Below are 20,554 nucleotides of genomic sequence, written 5' to 3'. Positions count from 1 at the left end.
TGCCATCCAGCAACTCCCGCACAAAGAACTCGCACAGTGGAGTGCCAACTCATGGTGCTCACACAAAATATTTGGACAAACGCACTTGTCAAAGTTATTAGTTTGAATGGGCTTGCATAAATTATAAAAATAGATAAGAAACCAGTTGGAACTGTGCTTAAAATGGCTACCTGTCTTACATACTCGCATATTACTGTATTTTATTTAAGGGCCAACTCTCCATGCTGTCCTCTGTGGAGGAAATCTATTATTAATTTTATGTTTTCAATTTGGTTGCTTGGGAAAAGTCGCTAGTTAATTATCACCATCCCAACTATTTACTATTTGTACCAAACACATTTTTTGGCAACTCTTGAGCCACTGTGGCAGAGCTTATCGACAAAGCCAGTGCAAACACACATAGACAGCGAGCGCTTACCACAATATAAAACATTTAACGTGCGCATCTTTAAATCTTTTGACTGACATTTGCCCCCTTATGCAGGGGGGTGGAAAAGGGGCGGGGGTCCGAGGGGCGCGGGCGGCACAAACGAACCCCATCATTAAGTGCGTAAATGTACTGTAAATAGACAAACGCGCTTTGAATAAAATTCAGCCAAAAGAGTTGCATTGTTGCCAGCCCTTCGAGTGGGCGGAGGCGGGGTGGTGGCGAGTCGGTGGGCGGAGGGCGGAGGGCGGAGGGCGGAGGGAGGCGTGGAGTGGGTGGCTGGCGGGTTAGCAATGCAAATTCCCTGAGCAAACAGCAGTGGAAACCGAGAAAAGCCCATCCGCGCCCATCTGTTCATCTGTTCCTCTGACAATTGTGAACAGTCAACAAGGCGAATCAATAAATGAAACTTTATTATGATAATTTGTCAGAGGATGAGCACACTGAGAGAAAAGAACAATCTGCTTGGGCCTAAAAGCACTGAAGAAATATAAATAGATATTAACACAAGGTGAAAGTCAGTCGAGAAGTAATTACCAACAGTACGGTTTGATTCGGTACCACGGTTTGTGTATAAAAGATATAGTTTTCAGTGCATATGGTGTGTGTGAAAGGGTTTTGGCCTGGTGGTTGTGCGGGAACTTTGTCAAAATATTTGCAGCATTAAATGAGCAAGACAAACACTTCACACATGCTCAGCCCTTAACCCTTTTCGTTTCCATTGTGCGGGAAATTCCACTTGCAGCTCCAGCCTCTCCACCGCCGCCCCCTTCGCCCGGGGGCGTGGCTGCGGGGCAACCGAGGACCCTTCGCAGCCTCACTAATGAAATCCACTGCCTTCGGTTCTGAATAACTCGACACTCGCACTAATTGTCGCCCAGGAGTCCCAATGAAAGGTGAGTCGCCGTCTCAGTCGCTTTCCCTTTTGTCGTCTAATGAGATTTGCCCGCGCAGAGCCATCGATACATACATATATATGTACCTCTATATACCGGCGACCAGATGAGGGAGTCAGGTTCGTACACTGGCATTTGGATTCGGATTCGGATTCGGATTCGGCATCGGCATCGGAATCGTGTTCCTGCGAAAGGTGCCCATCATCGGACAAAAGGAGGCGTCGATGCGTAATTCATAAGAGCATTGAAAAGGCATCAGGCATCAGGCACAGCTACAGTAACAAAGTACCCGGGTCTCTATCGCGATGATGTCTTCATCCTGGCCCGATCCCAATGGGCGTGGCCATATTGTGGTCGTGTCTCGGTGCTAAAGAGACTCGCCTCCACTGCGGTCTGGAGCTGGAGTTCCACTCGCAGTCCCATTCCCTCGGATTCGTATTCGAGTTCGGATTAACAAAAGCACTCAGCCAACTGATTCCGATTCTGAAAACATTTCCGCTGCCATTGTTATTGTTTCTCTAGCCCACAGACCGCATGGATTTGGAGATTTGGAAACGGATTAGGGAGCGGGAACGCATTAAATGCTCTGCCCATAATATTCATGAGCACGGCCCAGGGACGGCTGCAGATTTTCCGGCGATTACTGGAACTCCGTGTAAACGGTTTGAGCCCAGATAGCATCGGTAAAATGTGACCACTTTTGGCTTGGATGCTTTTCCTCCGAAGGGATGACTTGGTTGGGAAGATATATCCCTACAGGGATAAGGCGGATGAGGTCTTTAAAGGCATCACATTTGGCATATGTATCACCTTTCTGCTGGCCATTTGGTGATTGCTTAACATCAATTTTGCAGATATATTACAACCATTGTTCATAAGCCCACTATAACGAGATGTGAAAAGCTAGACCACAGGAATCAAATGTGAAAATTTCGAGATTTAGGGATTTAACTGAAATTGTTGCTGTGCACCGATTCACGTCCCTGAAGGCATTCTGCAATTGTAAAACTTAATTCAAAGTGCATTAACTTAATCGGCCAACGGCTTCCTTCAATCGAGCTAATTAAGCTGAATTGCTATTCCAATTTTCCACTTGCATTCAGAGACGCGCCCTGGACCATCATCATCTCATCAGGGGCAGCTGGAAAATTGAAAATAGAAAATTGGGGCTGCTCGCCAAGTGAGCTTTTCCACAGGCATCGTCTCGACTGACTCTCATTGTGCAGAGATTGAAAAATCGTATTGAATTACTGGGACAAAAGCGACGTAGGGCTAGGAAAATTGAAGTTAAATCAAAATCCATAATGTTGGCAAATGTGTTGTTTCCATTGTCTTTCCCGGCGATTCCCGATTGAATTATGAATTAATAAAGATGTTCGCCCGCAGGCTAGATTTCGGTTACTCCGGCCGAAGACAAAAAGGGCAAGTCAACCCCTGTGGCAAAGTAGATTTTGGCTTTTCGGTTTTGGCAAACAAGCAGCCAGCTTACAAATCCGTTACAACAACATTGAGATTGCGATTGGGATTGGGATTGGGATGTGTGTGTCGTAACTTGAGGATGCACTTTTCCGCTGCCCTTTTATTGGAAGATAATTGGGTTCGGAGATGAGCAGGGCAGGATCTAAGCGAGCAGACAGGCGTAAAGTTCGCCCAAACTCGCAATTCAATTGAGATTCAAATTCACTTACCCCAGCCCATCCGCACTGGAACCTGGTTCTAGTGTTTCAGCTGGCCGACCCGGCACATCGCCACCACCATAATCCCCGCTCGCACCGCCCTCATCCTGGCCAGAGCCATTTGCAACCCAACGCTTTACGTCCAAGGCTTTTGACGTGTAAATGTTATCTCTTTTACAAATTAAGCCCAGCTTCCCTTTCCCCTGACCTTGTGGCGGATTTCCATCCCCATGCCCCTTGTCTGTGCCGCATGCGAGTAAGCACTCCCTCGCCCGCTCCGTGCCACAAAAAATGTCCAACAATTAAATGTAATTTGAACTCACTGACATGAGCTTGTGTGATTCTGGATGGTTGTTCTGGCGGCAGGGGCTGGAACAGCAATTTCGGGGAGATCGACTAGAAGTCGGATAGATAGTGTTTGATAATCGCGTCCCTGACAATTATTTTCGTACGGATTGAAGCTTTCAATTGGTGTACAACAAGATAATTGATCGGAAACATGACTCCGATTGGATGCAATATAAATTCTTGTGTTCGGCCAGTTTTGTTTAAATTAATTGTCAAATGAACTTTCTTCCTCTTTGACGAGGCTTGACAGTTGGCGATTCGTTTCTGTTGAGTCATTTGGGGAGTTGTCATATTTACTAGAGGGACACGCTCTTGACCCTATAAGTTATCTATATTCTTGATCAGAATCTGTGGCCAAGTCGATCTGGCCACATCCGTCTGTTCGTTCGTCTGCCGTCCAACTGTCCGTATAAACTATGCAAGCTAAAATGAGTTAGCATGCAGATTCTACAGAGGCTTAGCTTAGCTAAAATGATTTAGCATGCAGATTCTAGATTCTCTACCAGCTAGCAACTATGGCGGTTTGTCTTGTTGCTTTCCATCTTATAGGGATAATATTCCATTCCATATGAGCTAAGTTTTGGAGATTATGACCCGCTGCCCTTTCGAAGTATCGAATGTCAAAGCCCCATTGAGACATTCAATAATTAGTTAGGCAAATCTCCCTCGAATCGAGCCTCCTTTCGGCCAAGTCAGCTTTAAATCAGTTTAGGCCCGGCCGCACACACTCGCCCACACAGATGCAGCGGATATATTCGGTCAGCCGGAGCGACGCGGATGCCAGTGCCAAGCACTGGTGACCACAAGGGGTCAGGGCAAGTGTGGGTAAATTGGTAAGCTCTACACTGAAAGAAGTGCGGTTCGACTTTACTGTCACTAGCACTCTGAAATTATTAGAAAGCTTTCTTGACCTACAGATTAAGTAGCTAAACACATTGCTTCACTTTTAGTTACACTATTTTCGATTCAAGACCTTATAGATTTTTTTGCATTTCCATGGAGGTCTCCTGGTGACGTCATTAGCTCGGTCGAAATTTTGGTCTTTGTCTCGCCGACCTCAAGCCCCATTTTAAAACCCATCTGCATTCCGTTTGCATGTGTTTGTGGGCCTTATGACACGTATGCCAAATCGGCTTAAGGGCAAGTTATCGGCATTTGAAAATAAAAACACGCGCATTATCAACACCAAGCAGAACAGAAGGTTGATATGTGGCAGTGCACTGCGAGAAACGGCCTTTGATTTCATTTTCCTGGATTGTGAAATCGAGTTTTATAATGCAAAAATGGAGCAAGACTTTTATTGCATTATTCCAATACTTATTACATATATGTATGGACGCCGTATGCAGTAAAAATAATTTATTGTGTACCTACCGGTTTTTGATAATTACAAAAATAAAAGTTACTGGCGCATCTGCCATTCTTTTTTCGCCTTACTGGCTTGAGCCAAAACCTGGTTATTAAAATCTGAATAATGTATTCGTTATAATAATATAATATCTTTTGGCGCCCCAGTTTTCTGACGGTGTATTCCGTCGGCTGCATTCAGCCTTCTGGCTGAGAACGAGGATGAGGATGTCAAAGCCACCGTCTGTCTAGCTGTCAATGCGTTTTCCATTTGTCGCCTCTAATGACACACATATTTAGGTGTTAATCGCCTCATTGGAACGCTGGCAGCGGATTTGCTCGCATTGTTGTCCGCGGGGATCGGGGATCGGGAATCGGAGGAAACGGAGTCGGTCGCTGGGTAAATATTGATGCTGCGATTATAGCTATTGATGCGTTCACAATGGACTTGCCGGGCATTATCCTTACCCGATCAGCCAGCCAGATCTGTCCTCTCCCGTCCTCGTCACTCTGCTCGTCGGGCGATTAGTCGTGACCGGGGTTTCAGTCAATCGTGTTTTGGCTTTAAGGCGCATTATCCCCTAAATCGCAAACAAAACTGCAAACAAAACTGCAAGCAAATTGCCGCAAAGCGGGACCCGAAACAAGAAAAACACACCGATTTGAGGCGAGCGGAGCATATGCTGGGAATCCGGATCGGCATTCGGATCGGGAGGGTATTTGGTATTAGGAAATTGCCAAATGGCTTCCGCGGCGGAGGAAGTGAGCTGCCAATGATACGATATAGCCGACCAGCCGACTGTGTCTCCTTCTGATCTGCGAAAAGGTGTTTATTCCGATCGGGGTTGTTTAATCTGATCTTGTTCGGTTGCGTGATAAATTAGTTAGGAACTTGAATTCGGTTCTTCTGTACTAAAAATGCGCAAAAAGGACAAACAAAATATACATACTATGTGTAAACGCAACAACCTTTGAAATAAAGTTTTACATTTTTATTAGAAGATTAAAGGGTGGACTTCTGTTGCAATTAACAACACATATTCATATTCAAAAAATGAGAAAAAACGGGTGATCTAGTTAAAATGTAGTGTAATTTTAATTTTCCCAATATGCGCTTCTTTTTTACTTATAAAACATCTTAGATATATATAAATACAACTGGTTAAATAAATATCCATAATATTATTGAATTCACCATGACATGACATTTAACAAGACCAAAATATAGCTAATTCATAGGTTTTGTAATATCAAAGCGAAAATATAAAATATAAATCCCTGTTACCGTTTCAATCAAATAAATGAGGAGTTCCTTTAATACTATACATCCATGTATGGGAAACATGACACAGGCCTGACAATTATTTTTAGAACGTTAGCTCTCCTTTTAATTGGAGTATATGCTAAGCTGCCATATATATGTATGTACAAACGCACAACTGGGACCGCTGATGTGACCTCACATATTGTTTCCTTTTAAAAAAAGGTCTCTCATTCGCATTTGGTAATCAACCCCCGTCAGCCAGATAAATGTATCTGTTATGATATGTACATGCAACACAAACTGCGCCGGCGCCAGAATTTCGCTGCAATTATGGTACAGTTTCAACCACTGTGCTGTTAAGGAGTTTCGATTGGTGAATTGCTTGTCAACCAATCCTGTGACGTACGGAACACTGGAGCTGTGTCGTGAAAATTGGAGAGTGAATTGGTTTAACTATTTATTTTTGGGATATGTGCACATAAGATTGAATGAAAATAAATTAATCTGTTTTTAGGTGAAAGGTCATTGTCAGCGGCTCGAATATTTAGAATAGATGTACTTAATTGTATGTAATTTTTAGAGTTGTTTAATTGGTATCATAAATTCAAGCTTTCATTATTATTTAAAAAATTTTAAATTAAAAACATGGTGACTTATTGGAAGTAGAAGTTATAGAAGTTTCTAAAATTCATTTTTAAAGTAACTGTTTAAATACAAGAGAAACAAAACATCGTTTCTACTTAATTTTACAGCATTGAGCAGAACCAACAAGCAGTGAACTTAACATCGTCAAGCAGTGTGCTAACAGTGGTTAGCCATATTAGCAGAGAAGAACTGCTTTACTTGAGTGGCAAGCAGCTGGCATTTTGAGTTTTTCAGCCGTTAGGCGCGGTGAGAAAAGAAAGACATTTGTATTGTTTGTTTTAAACCATTTTATTTCTAAAAAATTAACATGCCTTTTTGTTTGCAGCTAGAATTATAATCACTAATTAAGTAAATGTTTTGTTTCTGTTCTTAATCCATTTGGTGTTTTTAATTTTTCCATTCTGTTATCGTTTAATTCTATTAAAATTTAACACGAAAGATCGCTAAAAATTGCTCATTTGTTACATTCAACGTTATACGCCTTTTGATTTGAAAATGGATTGATTCGTGTAACAACGCGATAATAGTTCATTAACAAAGTTAAAAACAAAAACAAAATTACGCCCTATGTGGTAAGTTACCAAGTAGTAAGTAGTAAATATTAACTGAACACAACAAACCATTTTTACACGAGTGAATTGGCTAGAGTAGAGCAAAATAAGGGGTGATTACAATGTATTGCTATAAGAAGGGTCGGGAAGAACGTAATGTACATAATGTGCAAGTGCTGCAGGTGTCTTCTATGTGCTAACGGATAAACAACAAAATGATCAACAAAAACCTTCGACTAAGAATTAACGCTAGCTAAAAGTATAGATCAAATAACAGAGAAGATGGGAACTAAGCAATGTGATTGGCTTCGAGTCCTCCTTTTTACATACATAAGCACTATGGATAAGTGTGTTACTTTCGCTAGAACTCGTGAACATCATGGACGGATGTTAATCTGAAGTAAAATTTAGCGCACAGTGGCGCCATGCTGGCTGCATACAACCCGTTACGTCAGCGGGGGGTGGGGAGGTTTGAAAAGGAAGCGGGATGGGGAGGTGGTAGGGGAGAAGGGGAGAGGGTGGTCTTGGGATTACTTTCCAAATTTTGATTTACACTAAAGTTATCTATACTAATCAACAGTTCCATGTCCAGTTGGTTGTTTGTACAGTGATCGCTCGTATCGTAGATGTAGATATCAGTATATCAGTATATGTATGTAATGCTATCATAGGCATCTAAGGCATAGTTTTGTCTAAACGATAAAGTTCGTGTTACTCATATTTCGATTTACCAATTATTTACAACAATTTCGTATCACAATTGTAATTTTTGCATGTTTTTGTCTTGCTTGTTTAAAAAATGTTCCTACGCTCCAGTTGTATGCAAACTGACGAGCAGCACTGTGCGAATATTCGAAATGTTTTCCACAATCGAAGTAACCCCCGATCGCTGTTGTTATTGTGTTAGATTAGTTACTCAAACTAGGAGCTATGTAAAAGGTACGAGTATAATAATTGAATTCATAATTCGATAACCCTCTGCTAAGCTAAAAGAATCCTTATCTGAATCTGAATCCGAATCCGAATCTATATCTGCATATGTATCTTTATCTGTATCTGTATATGTATCTGTATCTGCATCTGTATCTGTATCTGCATCTGTTTTTGTGTGTGTGTCTGCAGCTGAATGTATGCTGCGTGAGAGTGGTGTACATAACCTGGCTATGACGTATATATCCTGTTGTTTATATGTAAATATATGTAGATATAGCTTCTCGTTTATATCCGCCTAATCAAACTTGCTGCTGTCGTATTAAACTCTGAAAACATAACAAATTTAAAGCCCTTCGCTGCAACTGTATAGGCATATATGTATATGTATGTATATGCATCTATATCGGATGTATCCATGTGTGTGAAGTGTGAGTTGTGGATGCTTAAAACCATAAACTGCCACCTTTGAGGCGAGCTTAGCTATATAATGCACTAAACCGACTAAAGCGGACCCGCGTTGACGCAAGTGTTTGCTGGCCAGTTGAACCGGCTGGAAATTATTGCCAAGTACTTAAGGACTAAACTACAAAACCTAATGCATAATAAGACTACATAACAGGGTTGGTTTCCGGGAGGGTATATATGTGTGTATATCCATCGCACTCCGTTTTTGATTCTGCCATCTCGACTGTTCGACTGTTCGACTTCAACTTCGACTTCGACTTTTCAAGGGATTAGGTAACTACGTAGCTCTCATTTGATTTTCATACTCTCTGCATGCAGATCATAAAAATATGATGAGTTATCTCTAACTAACTATATATGTAACGTAGACGTAAGTGTAAACGTAGAACTAGATGGTAAGTGTATAATTTGCTCTGAGCTTAACTGTGTGCCTGGTTGTGGAAAATCTCTCAAAATTGAGCTAAGTAAATATTCCGAATCGAGTACGACCGCGAAGCGCGATTGCGATTCCGATTCCGATTCCTGGGACCGTCCAGATCCCGAGCCGGCAAGCTCCTCAATCCGCCTACTTGCCGGCCAACTGTGGCTGCTATTGGTGGCTCTTGCTGAGCAGGTGCGAGTTGAACTCGTACACGTTGTTCAGCTGCTCGCCGCAGATGTTGCACCGCCACGGATTGCTCTCGCAGTGGCAGCCCTTGTGCAGGAAGTACAGCGTCTCGTCCGGGAACTCGATGCCGCAGAAGTGGCAGGTGAGGATCAGCTTGCGGTTGATCAGCAGGTCTCCATCCTGGCCGGTCGACGTGATGGTCCCGTTGCAGATGGGCGTCGAGCTGGCGCCATTGGTGGCACCGGGCGTTGCCGGCGTGGGTGGCCCTCCGCCTCCCCCTCCGCCGCTGGTGCCATTCAGGCCGGGTGATCCCCGACCGGAGCCGTTGCTCAGGCTGTTGGACAGCACGGAGTTGTTGTTGTTACTCTCCAGCGGGGTGGCATTCCGGGTGATCCGGTTGTTTGCCTTTGCGCAGATGCGACGCTTAAGATCCTCGCGCAGGAGCGATTTCAGTGGCGAGACCTGGCTCAAAATCGGATGGATTAGAATATACCCGTATATATTGTTTACTTCATATTAACGCACCTTGATCAGTGAGGTGATTCTGTTGTTGTTGCTGCTGCTGTTGTTATTGTTGGAAGCCTGTTCTGTATCGCTGCTGGGATCACTGCCGTTCATCAGGTCCTTCTTGTCCATATCCTCCGACATGGGCTCCTTTTGGTCATTAAGAGGAAAATTAGTTTTTTTAAAACAAGGAAACAAGTACAAAATAAATATGTTTATGTTATCTCATTTGCATACTTCCCACACATACTTTTCATTGCACAAAGTAGCGAAAATTTTATAAAAAAAATACGCACATTAAAAAAAATATATAGTTAAATAAATCTGTAGGCTAATCGGTTGAAATATTAATATATAACAACAAAATACAATAATTTCCATAAACAGCATTCAATACATAATTCATGGCATTTCAAATCATGAAAATGTAAACAGAAATTTATTTTACAGGTCAAGATCAAACGCTGAATCAACCATCAATATAAAAGCCCTGGATCTCGGCAGTCTATTAGAGCCAGTTCAGCCAAATTAGGTATGCAGTCTTTTATGATGCACAACAGGTTTTTAAAAATTGTTCCGCCTTCGCATGCAGATGAAGTGTGGATTCGATCCAGTACGAGCCGAACTTCCATCTCTTGAAAATGAATATTTACAAAATTTAGTTAGGAAAGAGGTTGCTTTGAATTCCCCCTTTCAGTTTGTTTTGTGAACAATGTTCTAATTCCCTAATGCTGCCAATATAAATTCACATGCACACTAGTGTAGCCCTATTTTATAAGCCCAATAGATTTAGCCATTAGCCCAGTAAAACGGCGTGTGTTGATCTCGGCACTAGTCAACTCACCTGTTTAATAGGTATAAGACTGATCGACGGCGTTATGTGGTTCTCGTGGTGGTGATGGTGGTGGTGGTGATGCGGATGCTGGTGGTGGCTCTTCAAGCCTCCACTCAGGCTGCTGGCTGTGGTGCTGGATGTGATGGGCGTGGCCTTTGTGTTGCAATCCATGGGCAGCTCCACTGGCGATTGCATGATGAGGGCTCGATCTTTCACCTTATCGCCATTGGACTCGGCATTTCCATTGCTAATGGAGTTGCAGTTGTTCCCTCCATTTATATTGTTGTTGTTGTTGGTAGCGCAGTTGTTATTGTTGTTATTATTGTTGTTGTTGTTGCCCTGTAATGCAGATTCACGCCAAACGCAAATCAGCTGGTTTATCATTTGTAAGAGAGGGGGCTTGAAAAAGGGATGGGCCGCCATACAGCGATTGACTTACATTAAACAACTCCGTGTTGCCGCTCTCGCCCAGCGTCGAGATCTCCACGTGGGGCGTGAGGAAGTGCATGGGAGGCGTGGCATTCTCCAGGGATCGCATGGACTCCCCGCTATCGCTGGCCGGAGGAGCCACCTGTTGCTGCTGCTGCTGCTGGGACTGAGATTGCACGGGCACTGGACTGAGTCCAGGTGGCACGTAACTAGCAGCCGCCGCCGCTGCCGCCGCCGAAGCCTGTGATTCCAGGGCCAGGAGCAACGAGGAGGTGCCACCCGGTCCCGGGTTATCCAGATCGATGCCGTGACGGTTGAAGAAATGAATCCTCAGCGACTTCATGGACCCCGCTCTGTAGCTGCATAGCGGACACGTCTTCACCAGATCATGCTGGCCCACATGTTCGTTCTGGAAGTGGGCGCGCATCGCTATCTGGCGCTGGAAGCCACGGTTGCAGATCGGACAGTGATAGGGCAGCGTCTTGGTGTGCGTCGTGAAGTGCTCCGCCAGGTGGTCCTTGCGGAAGAACCTCTTCTGGCACACCCGGCACTCGTAGGGCTTTACACCAGTGTGGCGCATCTTATGGCGGCGCATGTTGGCGCCGTTGGAAAACTTCATGTTGCACACATCGCACTCGAAGACCTTGCGAGAGCTGCTGTTGCCGCCGCCTCCTCCTCCGCTATTCCCGGCCGGCGAGGAGCTGGCTGAGGAGCTGGAACCATTGCCCGTCTGGTTATCGCCTTTGCCGCCCTCCATGTGACCCAGGCTCATGTTCTCCGGCTCCTGCAGATCCTCGCTCTTCAGACGCGCTGATGCCGCCGCCGCTGCTGCCGCCGCCGCCGCCTGACCCGCCAGGCACTGGACCACATGGAGCAGCAGGGATGCCCGCGAGCTTGTCTCGAAACTGTCGCAACGCTCGCAGCGGAAGGTCATGGGCGGCGAGTGGGGGCCGGTGCTGAGATTCGTGGGCGTGGGTGTGGGCGATCGCGGTTCCTGTAGCTCAGACTCGGAGGCGGATGAGGCGGCTTCCTTGAGGCTGCGCAGCGCCATAGCGTTGTGATGCAGCAGGGCCGCCGTGGTGGGCGTCATGTCCACAATGATGCCGCCACCCACCGTCGGACTGGGGTCCTTTAAGGCCAACTCCATGCCGCTGGCCGCTGTACTGATCGTTTCGGCCATCTGAAAGTACGTAGTGGGCATTGTCTTTAAGTTCTTGTTGTATTAAATCTTAATATTACACCAACTTGACCCTAAATCTATGTAAAATATTTTAAATATTTTTAATGGGTAATATCATTGCGCCCATTTCTATATGTTTGCGCGCATTGCGAATAAGATTAGTCCAGACCACGCCCGAAAATCGATGACAAGCTGTGGTTGCTATTTCGGTTGTTGCTGTATTTTGCAGTCAGTTTTTGGCATTTCAAGTGCTTCCAGCCCGTAGACCCAAGCCCAAACTCAGACTTCGACTCTAATAAGCCAAATTGGTGTCAGCGTCGCAGCTTCGTGGGATGGGGGGCAGTGGGTGGGGTAACTGCTGTGAGAGACAGGGTATGGAAAGGGGGAGGGGGAGGGGGAACCTGTGGAGAATTCGCCAAGAACCAAAGCAGCAACAACAACCACACCGGCACCGACCATTTTTGGGCGGCCTTGTCGCTGTAGTTGTTGCCGGCGTTGACGTTGACTTCGTGCTACGAAAATACCAAAGTTATTGGGGCCAATTACTGGTCTTGCAGGTGGGCAATCACTTGGACACCCAAACACACACAGAAACGCTGCCCGAACCACAGATGGGGACCACACCAACAAACGACGAGCGAATCATTCAAAGCTCTGCGGCCAACACAATGGCAACCAAATGGCATTTGGCACAACATTTTGGGGTTCTTTTGAAGACGTTCTTGTTTCAAGCAAGCATCTTCAATTCCACAGTAACCTAAATATAGTTTTAACAAAACAAGCTACTATCATCCTAAAACAGGTTGCACAAAGATGTATGAGAACATTTATGTTCGACTTTTACTGAAATTGGTACTTGAATAAGATAGCATTAATTTTCTGAAGCAAACAAACTAATAACCGAACGAGAAAGCATCTATTTTGAAAAAGGTATTATGCTTAATGGAGTTTTGAAGGTACTTCCCCAAACAACGATTATATTTAAAGTTTCGAGTTTCGTCCCATTGTGCAACTGTGGCTTAGTGACGCATGTCACCCGTCGTCGGGCCCGGAATTGGGCAATAGGTCAAATGTGGCTACATATGTACATAGTGCAGATTCGGCACATACGAGCAGGTGCGGATGTGCGGATGTGCGGGGTGTCGGGGTATATCGGGCAGCGTATAAATCATCATCCATAATCATTGGACAGAGCTGGCCCAGCTCTTCTCGCAGCTAATTTAATTCAACCTTGAATGGTTGTGCATTAGCATTAGCCAGATCACAAAGCCAAGAGCCATGGGGCCGACCTCAGCCCCAACGAGCTTCCCTGTGCCACAGCGATATGTGTGAGTGGTTGTGCATTTCTGGCCAGGTCAGCACTCTGAAAAATGAGATGTGTGTCATAGGCCTATTTGGGGGCATCTACATAATTACAAATTCACTTTTCGATGCTGCGCCGAACGGGTTTTCGGCGGTACGAAACTTCTTTTCGGGCCAGGCCACTCAAATGTTGTAAGCTCGTAAGCATTAGCAGAGCGAGCCCAACTAAAACGCACAAAAACTCGGTTTGCATTTTCAGCAATTATGAGCGCTGTTGGCTTTGGCATTATAAATGCCATAGTTGCCAACCCAATGGAGTCATAGGGTCAAGTTTTAGAGTGCAACTGGGTCAGGCTTTATCATTATTATCATTATCGCCGCCACCTCTCCATCGCCATCGCCACCACCATCATCATCATCACGATAATCTCTGGCCAAGCGCTGGCTAACATATGTACGACCCAACTTGGGGTTTCGGGTCTTCGGGGTGTCCCGCATTTTCACTTGCCCGCCAAGCTGTTCCCAATTCGAAGCCCCGAAAGGCGAGAGAAAAAGAAAACATAAAGCGCTCTGGAAATGAGAAATGGTCGGAGAAATGCGAATGGGAGCACACACACAGTGAGCGACATAATTGGAGCGCCCCGAGAGCCCTTAATGATGTCGCACACTGTCCGCCGGGTGGCCATAAAGGGATGCCCACGTGTGCGGCTAATTTTCAGGGGGAGTCCGAAACAGGCGTGGGAACTGAAACAGAGTTATGATTTCGTCCTGGGATGCCGATTTAAAAAATTACATTTTGGTTCAAAAAACTGATTGGCTGTGGCCGCTAAAATGCATTGAATTTACATTTCCTTGAAATAAAATCATGTACGTGCTATTTTATCATCAGAAAGAAGTCGAGAAAGCCAAAATGCTGACTTATGAACTCGAAATAATTTATTGTAGATGATTGAATTCTCCGTGCAAAGTTTTTGAAACGTATTAGCAACATTAACATTGCGGATTAGAAATTTTGTTGTAGAATTATTACCATACATGGTAAAAACACATACTAAGCTGCATTGAAAAAGGATGCTACATAACATTCCCTGTAATTCAACTAAATTTCTTTGCTCTGACGAGCTTCACTAAAGTGTCTTATCGAAATATTAAGAACGTAGAAAGTAAAGTCATTCAAACACAAATGATTTCAAATAATAAGCTAGCTGGCCTTTGAATTCCAGCTCGCTGGCTTGAAGACACTGTGCGTTTGCTTGTAGGCCAAATGAATCTTTTGCATAGCCTTAGGCCGCCGCGCACGATTCCCATTCAAATTTAAATCAAAAGCTAGTTTATTAGCATTGCATTGACCAGTGGTGAATCCACAGCGGAATGGGAGTCGGAATTGGAATCGGAATTGGATGTGGACGGGGAACCAAAGTGGAAGTGGAGTTAAAAACGAAGGCGGCGCATCTTTTTGAAGGCGACTGACTTTCGAAGGCTGGATCTTCATGCAAAATAGACCATATTTCAGATTTGACCTTAGCAGCGTTGTTTTTTTTTTACCGGTTTTCCAGCGTGGGATGGTCGGGGAGGGGAGATCGTCTTTCGTCACGCAACAAAATGAGTCAGTCGGTCGATGGAGTTGTTTTTGTTTTTGTTCCCTTCCTTGCCAAATCAATGAAGCATTGCCAGAAAAAAAAGAAAACAAAAAAACAACAACAAGCGTGTAACATGTGCGTCGAAATGAGAACAAGAACAGAGCGGAAAAGAGAGAAGCGGGAGAGAGAAAACCACTTTCCATGGTGACACACTTTTATGCTACGTGCTGTTTTGCTACTTTTGCCGCCGCTTCTGCTGCTGCTGCTGCTGCAGCAGCAACAACGCCAACACCACCAACAACAACAATGAGGCGACTCCCATAATAGAAAGTGGAACAGGAATTTCCCCCCTCTATCAATGCCAGAGAGCACGGCACGGCGATGATTTCATTTCGGCTTTGGTTTTGGCCTGGCCTGCACTCATTGCGAAACACTTGCCACGGCCAACAAGCAACGGGCAGCAGCAGCAACAACAACGCAAGAAAATCAAGAAACGGGCGAGAAAAAACGTGGGGTAAAAAATAGTTCAGTGGGAGCCGATTCGAACGTTGGAGCTCTCTGTGTACAAGCGCTCTCCTGAACACTGACAAAAACCAGAGAGGCTTTAAAAATAAAGGTCAATGGAGTGTTAAAGCTTAAAGGCAATAACTATGGAATTTGCCAATTTATATGTATTGAAAAAAAATTTAAGATTCGTTTTTGCTATGAATTCATTATCCCACTTATAACATGGTTAAACATTATACATACATATGTTATACATATACATATTAAAATAAGATCCTTTTAATATGCGAATATCTATTTAGCCAACTTTTTTCCCATGTAGCTCTCTGTATACAACCGCTCTCCCACGCTCTTTCTCCCACTCTCTCCCGTTCGGCAAGTGCAGCATGCAGCGCATGTCCCGTTTTTGTTTATGCTTTTCCCACACCCGCTCTCCCAGGCTGTGGTTGTTGTTGTTGCCGCTGCTGTAGTTCCCGTTGTTGCAGGTGCACGTTTTTTGCTCTCGCTGCAGTTGCAATTTTGTAGCATTAGGCGCGTGAATTAATTTCTAATTGATGGGACCAGCAACCATGCTCTGCCCCACTTCCGATTCCCAGAGAGAGAGTCCGCCGCTCTGCTCTCTTTGCTAAGTGGCTAGCGTATAATTTTTGTTGTGTTGACCTAATTATACGCTCATTTTGATTCACTTGATTTTCTCTGCACACAAACACTGGCAAACACACACACACACACAGGCACGAACGTTTCGTCACTGCGACAAGTGGAGCAGGCAGCGATGCCGGCAGAGGCAGCAGCTTGCGGCAGCGACCGTAATTTCTTGTGGTTACTGGGACGCAAAAACAAATACAAAATATAAATAAGATGGGATACACCCCCTCGAAACCCACACAACGATGCGTGCTTTTAGCCACTGCATCCCAGCATTCCGATATCTGCCAATAATTCCCGATTCCGAAATTCCCAAATACCGAAACAAACCGAACCGAACTGAATCCAAACTGCAATAGCTGGTGGAAATGGATGTGGAAGTCCCACACCAACTGCATCGGTATCCGAATCCCAATATACATTCTATATATGTATGTATCTGTGTCTGTCTTCGTTTTGTTTGGGACGGAAATGCCAGGGATGGCGTCCGAGGGGGGTCACCACTTCAGGTGAGTCAGAGTTCGAAGGGATGGGGGTCAGATAGATATTAGCCACAATTATTTCTGCACTGACAAAAATTGCTATTTGAGGTGTAGTGTAAAACTATAAGCGGATGGAATATTATAAGCCCTAAATTTAATGAACTGACTGTCCCATTGCCTTAATCTGTTATAAAAAAGTAAAAAAGCTTGGTATTATGTTTATAATACAATGTTATTTTGATGTAAAAACTAGAACTGGAAAAGATATAAGCCTGCAATGTACTAGTATTTTCTGCGTTAACCAATTCGGAAAGGAGTTTTTTTTTCATCTCGCACAACTAATCATTAGTTGTTAGTTACAAAATATTTTCCCAAAATGTATACCAGTCAACTAATGCTTGAAGATCTTCGTTTGGGGAATGCTTGAGTTTGAAGGCCTTTTTTTTTGTTGGGTTATTCTCCCATGAAGAGTGGATGTGGATGTGGATCCCCCTTGGCGCCAAACACCACTGCCGAAGATTTGCCAATCGCTTGGCTCTCCGGAACACCAGCACACCACTACACCGTCACCCAGAGAGCCGCCACTCACTCAAACACACTCATACACATACAGCCATCCAACCGATGGCACAGAGACACAGATCAGCCGCAGCAGCAACAACAAGACAGCAGAATTTGAAATTAGGTCAACAGGTTTGGCTGCTTGTAGTGGTGGGCCAGTTACTCGAGCGTATGCCGTCGTCTTTGCCTACGACCTCGGCTGTCATCATCAAGGGAGCGGGGGAGCAGAGGAGGTGGTGGAGTAGAGGGAGCTGAGGGAGCCGAGGGAGCAGCAGCAGCACCAACTACATCCAAGCTATCGCCGCCAACGCAATATGCGTTCCGTTCCGACCCGTTCGCCGTTCGTCGTTTATTGCACCACAGTTCGTGCAGTCTGCAGTTTGCAGTTTGCAGTTGCTGTAGGGGGAGATGCACTCGCACACACACACACACACACAGCCGTACATCCCAATTGAGCACACTGCACTGTGTCTGCGCGGGTGAAGGGGTGCGGATGGTGGGCGATGGGTTGTTGGTGGTGGGTGGTAGGTGGTGGGCGATGGGAAAGGGGTGACGGGTGGACGTCACTGTGTGCGTGCACTGCTTTTGGGGAATGAACCAGGGATGCAGAGCACAATTCTAGCATCCCACTGAAAGAGACAAATTGGGAATCGAAAAAGGGAGGAGGAACGAAATCGACGCCAAGCGACTTCTAAGACATATTTTCTAAATGGAAAATATAGATAATCCATGATAAGAGCAGGTTTTTGAGCAGGTAAAACCGTGACAACTGTACAGCTATAAGTATGCACATTACATAGTTGGCTTAATTATTTCAATTAAATAGGTAAAATTTGAAAAACAGACCATATGATATCACCAAGATATTCTTCAATGAGCGTGATTAGGCACAAACCCAATTCTTAACACAAAGAAGATAGGAAGTGAAACTTTTTGTGGCACTCATTAGAAAATTCTGCTAAGGAGAAACTAGAGTTCTATGAATGACAGCTTCTTTTTAAGCCATTTTAATTAGTTTATACGGACTTTAAAAATCTTGCAGTCAGTTCATTTTGAGGTGAAAAGTGGCATTATATTATATCAGTTGACTTTCCCACACTTAATAAGTTAAAATATGTTGAAAATATCAACAGACAACATACATACATAAATGGGAAAAAATTGTTTCTTGGGATCCGCTTTAGTTAACTTCTAACCAAATCGGACGTGAGCAGGTAAGACTGCCGTTTTAAAAGGTTCGAATGGGAAGGCAGCAATCTTCTAGCTGAAAACTGTTGCGAAAACGCGCATATGTTCTGAAATGGAAACTCAACGCGGAGCCGCCGACTGGCGAGACCAACTTGAGTTTCTGATTTGATTTCGATGCAGCCAAGAGATTTCCACATACTTCTTAGTTGGTTTCTGTGTCACAATCACACAGTCGTGGTGGACGCGGCACGAGGAAGGGGGGACGAGGACGGGCCAAGTAATGAGCTCCCAGAGAGCTGCAGCCATCGCCATCACCACCTGCAGCAGCGACGGAGGCGTCGCAGCCACCGAAGCCGGAGCAGATAATCCCAGTAGAAATTGAAACTAGCTGCGGCAGGTTTAGAAACTGGTATAGAAAAACGCCAGCCACAGCCGCAAAGGCAGAAACGGCAACAGAAACAGCAGCACACATAGGCAATCGACCTTGTAGGAGTGTATTTTGTCTTGGAGCATGCCCGTAAACTGGGCCAACGCGATTGCACTGAAATCAGGTGGGCGTGACGTAGGTAAATACGGTGCAACTCCGCGAAGTTGAATTCTTGGAACTCCAAATAAATGGGATGTTAGATATGCTGGTCGGCTTACCAGAAGGGCTCGTTAAGGGATTTTTTCTAAAACTTGTGACTTGGCCTATCCCAAAAATAGCTTATACTACTTCTTATATCTTGGACAGCTTCTTTAAACTTGTAAAATACAATTTTCGTGTTAAAAAAAAATTAAGCAAAAGAAAAAAGTTCTAATGAATCTGAGTGTAATTATAAATAGTTAGTTACTTATACCTTTATGAAATTTTAGTAAAACTCTAGTTATAAGAGTGACAGATGGCGTGGCCAACTATGGAATTTTGACTGTATGTTGGCCAATAAACGCGTTAGTGTGTGCGTGTTCGTGTGGGAAAGCTGGCTGTACCCTTGGCGCCCATTAATCCATGGCGGAAAATCCACGAAAATCTGTCGCAATCCGACAGATATCCGAAATAGCCAGGCGCTCGCAGGAGTTTCGTAATTACATACCCGCTAAAATGAAAGAGCGGCAGCCTTGGCTTCTGATTTTCAGTTTCTTTTTCTCGTTTTTTAGCTTGTCAGTTCTTCGATTCTTCGGTTTGATAGTTTTTTTCGTTTTAACTTAGCATTAGCACAGCTGGAGTCTTTTGCAATGCTCTCGAAAAAAAGAAACGCGCTGGGTGTTTGGCAATTTTAGATTTCAAAATACCACAAGGTGCATTCTAAACACGCACACACACATAGGCACACGCACACAAACAGGCACTGGTGCGCTCTCCCGCTCTCTGGCACACACACACTGCGGCATTATTGCAGTTCTTGGATCTATGTTTCTCAATGGACTTCCATGGAGCGGGGGCATTGCTTTTGCAATTTGCAATTTGCGTACACTGCGGAGTCGCGGATTATTCAACCAACTAACCTCCCACAAAAACGGCAACTGGAACACAACACAACAATCGCAATGGATGTGAGTGTGGATGTGGAGTCGGATGTGGATGCACTCGAAACAACGCGAACGCCGAGATGCCGAATGGATATGCAGTCGAAATCAAACCGAAATCGAAATCGAAATTACGCGCAGCTCGAAAGGGCAAGAGTTAGCTTTGGGCCCCAAATAATAATAATAATAATAACAACAATAATAATAATAAAACTGTCAGTGGACAACGCGCGCGCCACATGCGAGGCCACATCCGAATGGGCCAAAAGACGAATCCACTCTGAGCGGATTCCGATTCGGAATCAGTATCTCCCGCTCCGCCGACGCTCTGCCACTGCTCGCGTCGCTGCTGGCTGCGCTGCCGTGGCGCTCGGTGAAACAAAAACAACTCAAGCGATTCCGATTCCTCAAGGCCTACTATTTAGGCCAAAAAATAATGTACCACAGCAACTACAGCAGGCAGCAGTGGCAGCGGCAGCGGCGGCAGCAACTCGTTTCTTACAGAAATGTAAACGTTCTAATTGAGTTCTCATTTATGGCCCGCTACACCGACTGTGCAACCGAGCACTGGTACTTGTTGTTGCAATGCCTAAAACCATCGGAAAATGTTTTTATCCGGCTGGCATAACCATTTTCAAATTGGAAACAAGTTTACTGAACCCTGCTAGGTTGC

At 44.7% G+C, this 20,554-nt stretch overlaps 1 protein-coding gene across 5 annotated transcripts; it reads right to left on the bottom strand.

Annotated features, from left to right (window-relative positions):
* Nucleotides 1-7,082: 7,082 nt before the first annotated feature.
* LOC6541567 (biofilm and cell wall regulator 1) lies at nt 7,083-20,179 on the bottom strand. 5 transcript variants are annotated; one of them, XM_026978714.1, is made up of 5 exons: nt 19,215-20,179; nt 10,938-12,107; nt 10,508-10,870; nt 9,685-9,813; nt 7,083-9,621 (listed from the first exon to the last, which is right to left on the bottom strand). In XM_026978714.1, exons 2-5 carry the CDS (start codon nt 12,105-12,107, stop codon nt 9,142-9,144), a joined length of 2,142 nt encoding a protein of 713 aa, XP_026834515.1. In that variant the 5' UTR covers nt 19,215-20,179; the 3' UTR covers nt 7,083-9,141. The 5 variants fall into 5 exon arrangements, with proteins under 5 accessions (XP_026834515.1, XP_026834518.1, XP_026834516.1 ...); XM_026978717.1 differs by having other exon boundaries at nt 10,508-10,837; XM_026978715.1 differs by having other exon boundaries at nt 19,861-20,179.
* Between the last annotated feature and the right edge of the window lie 375 nt (nt 20,180-20,554).

This window comes from Drosophila erecta, unplaced genomic scaffold, assembly GCF_003286155.1.
Source record: "Drosophila erecta strain 14021-0224.00,06,07 unplaced genomic scaffold, DereRS2 tig00000055-arrow-pilon, whole genome shotgun sequence".
Taxonomy (NCBI): domain Eukaryota; kingdom Metazoa; phylum Arthropoda; class Insecta; order Diptera; family Drosophilidae; genus Drosophila; species Drosophila erecta.
Note: the sequence above shows the minus strand (reverse complement) of the source record. Positions and strands in the feature narration are given on the sequence as shown.

Excerpts from the sequence above, each read along its gene's own strand:
- LOC6541567 (XM_026978714.1), bottom strand. The coding sequence starts at position 12,107 with ATGGCCGAAACGATCAGTACAGCGGCCAGCGGCATGGAGTTGGCCTTA. Across the intron at positions 10,871-10,937 it reads GCAACACGGAGTTGTTTAAT|CTGATTTGCGTTTGGCGTGA; the intron begins GTAAGTCAATCG and ends ATGATAAACCAG. Across the intron at positions 9,622-9,684 it reads GAATCACCTCACTGATCAAG|GTCTCGCCACTGAAATCGCT; the intron begins GTGCGTTAATAT and ends ATTTTGAGCCAG.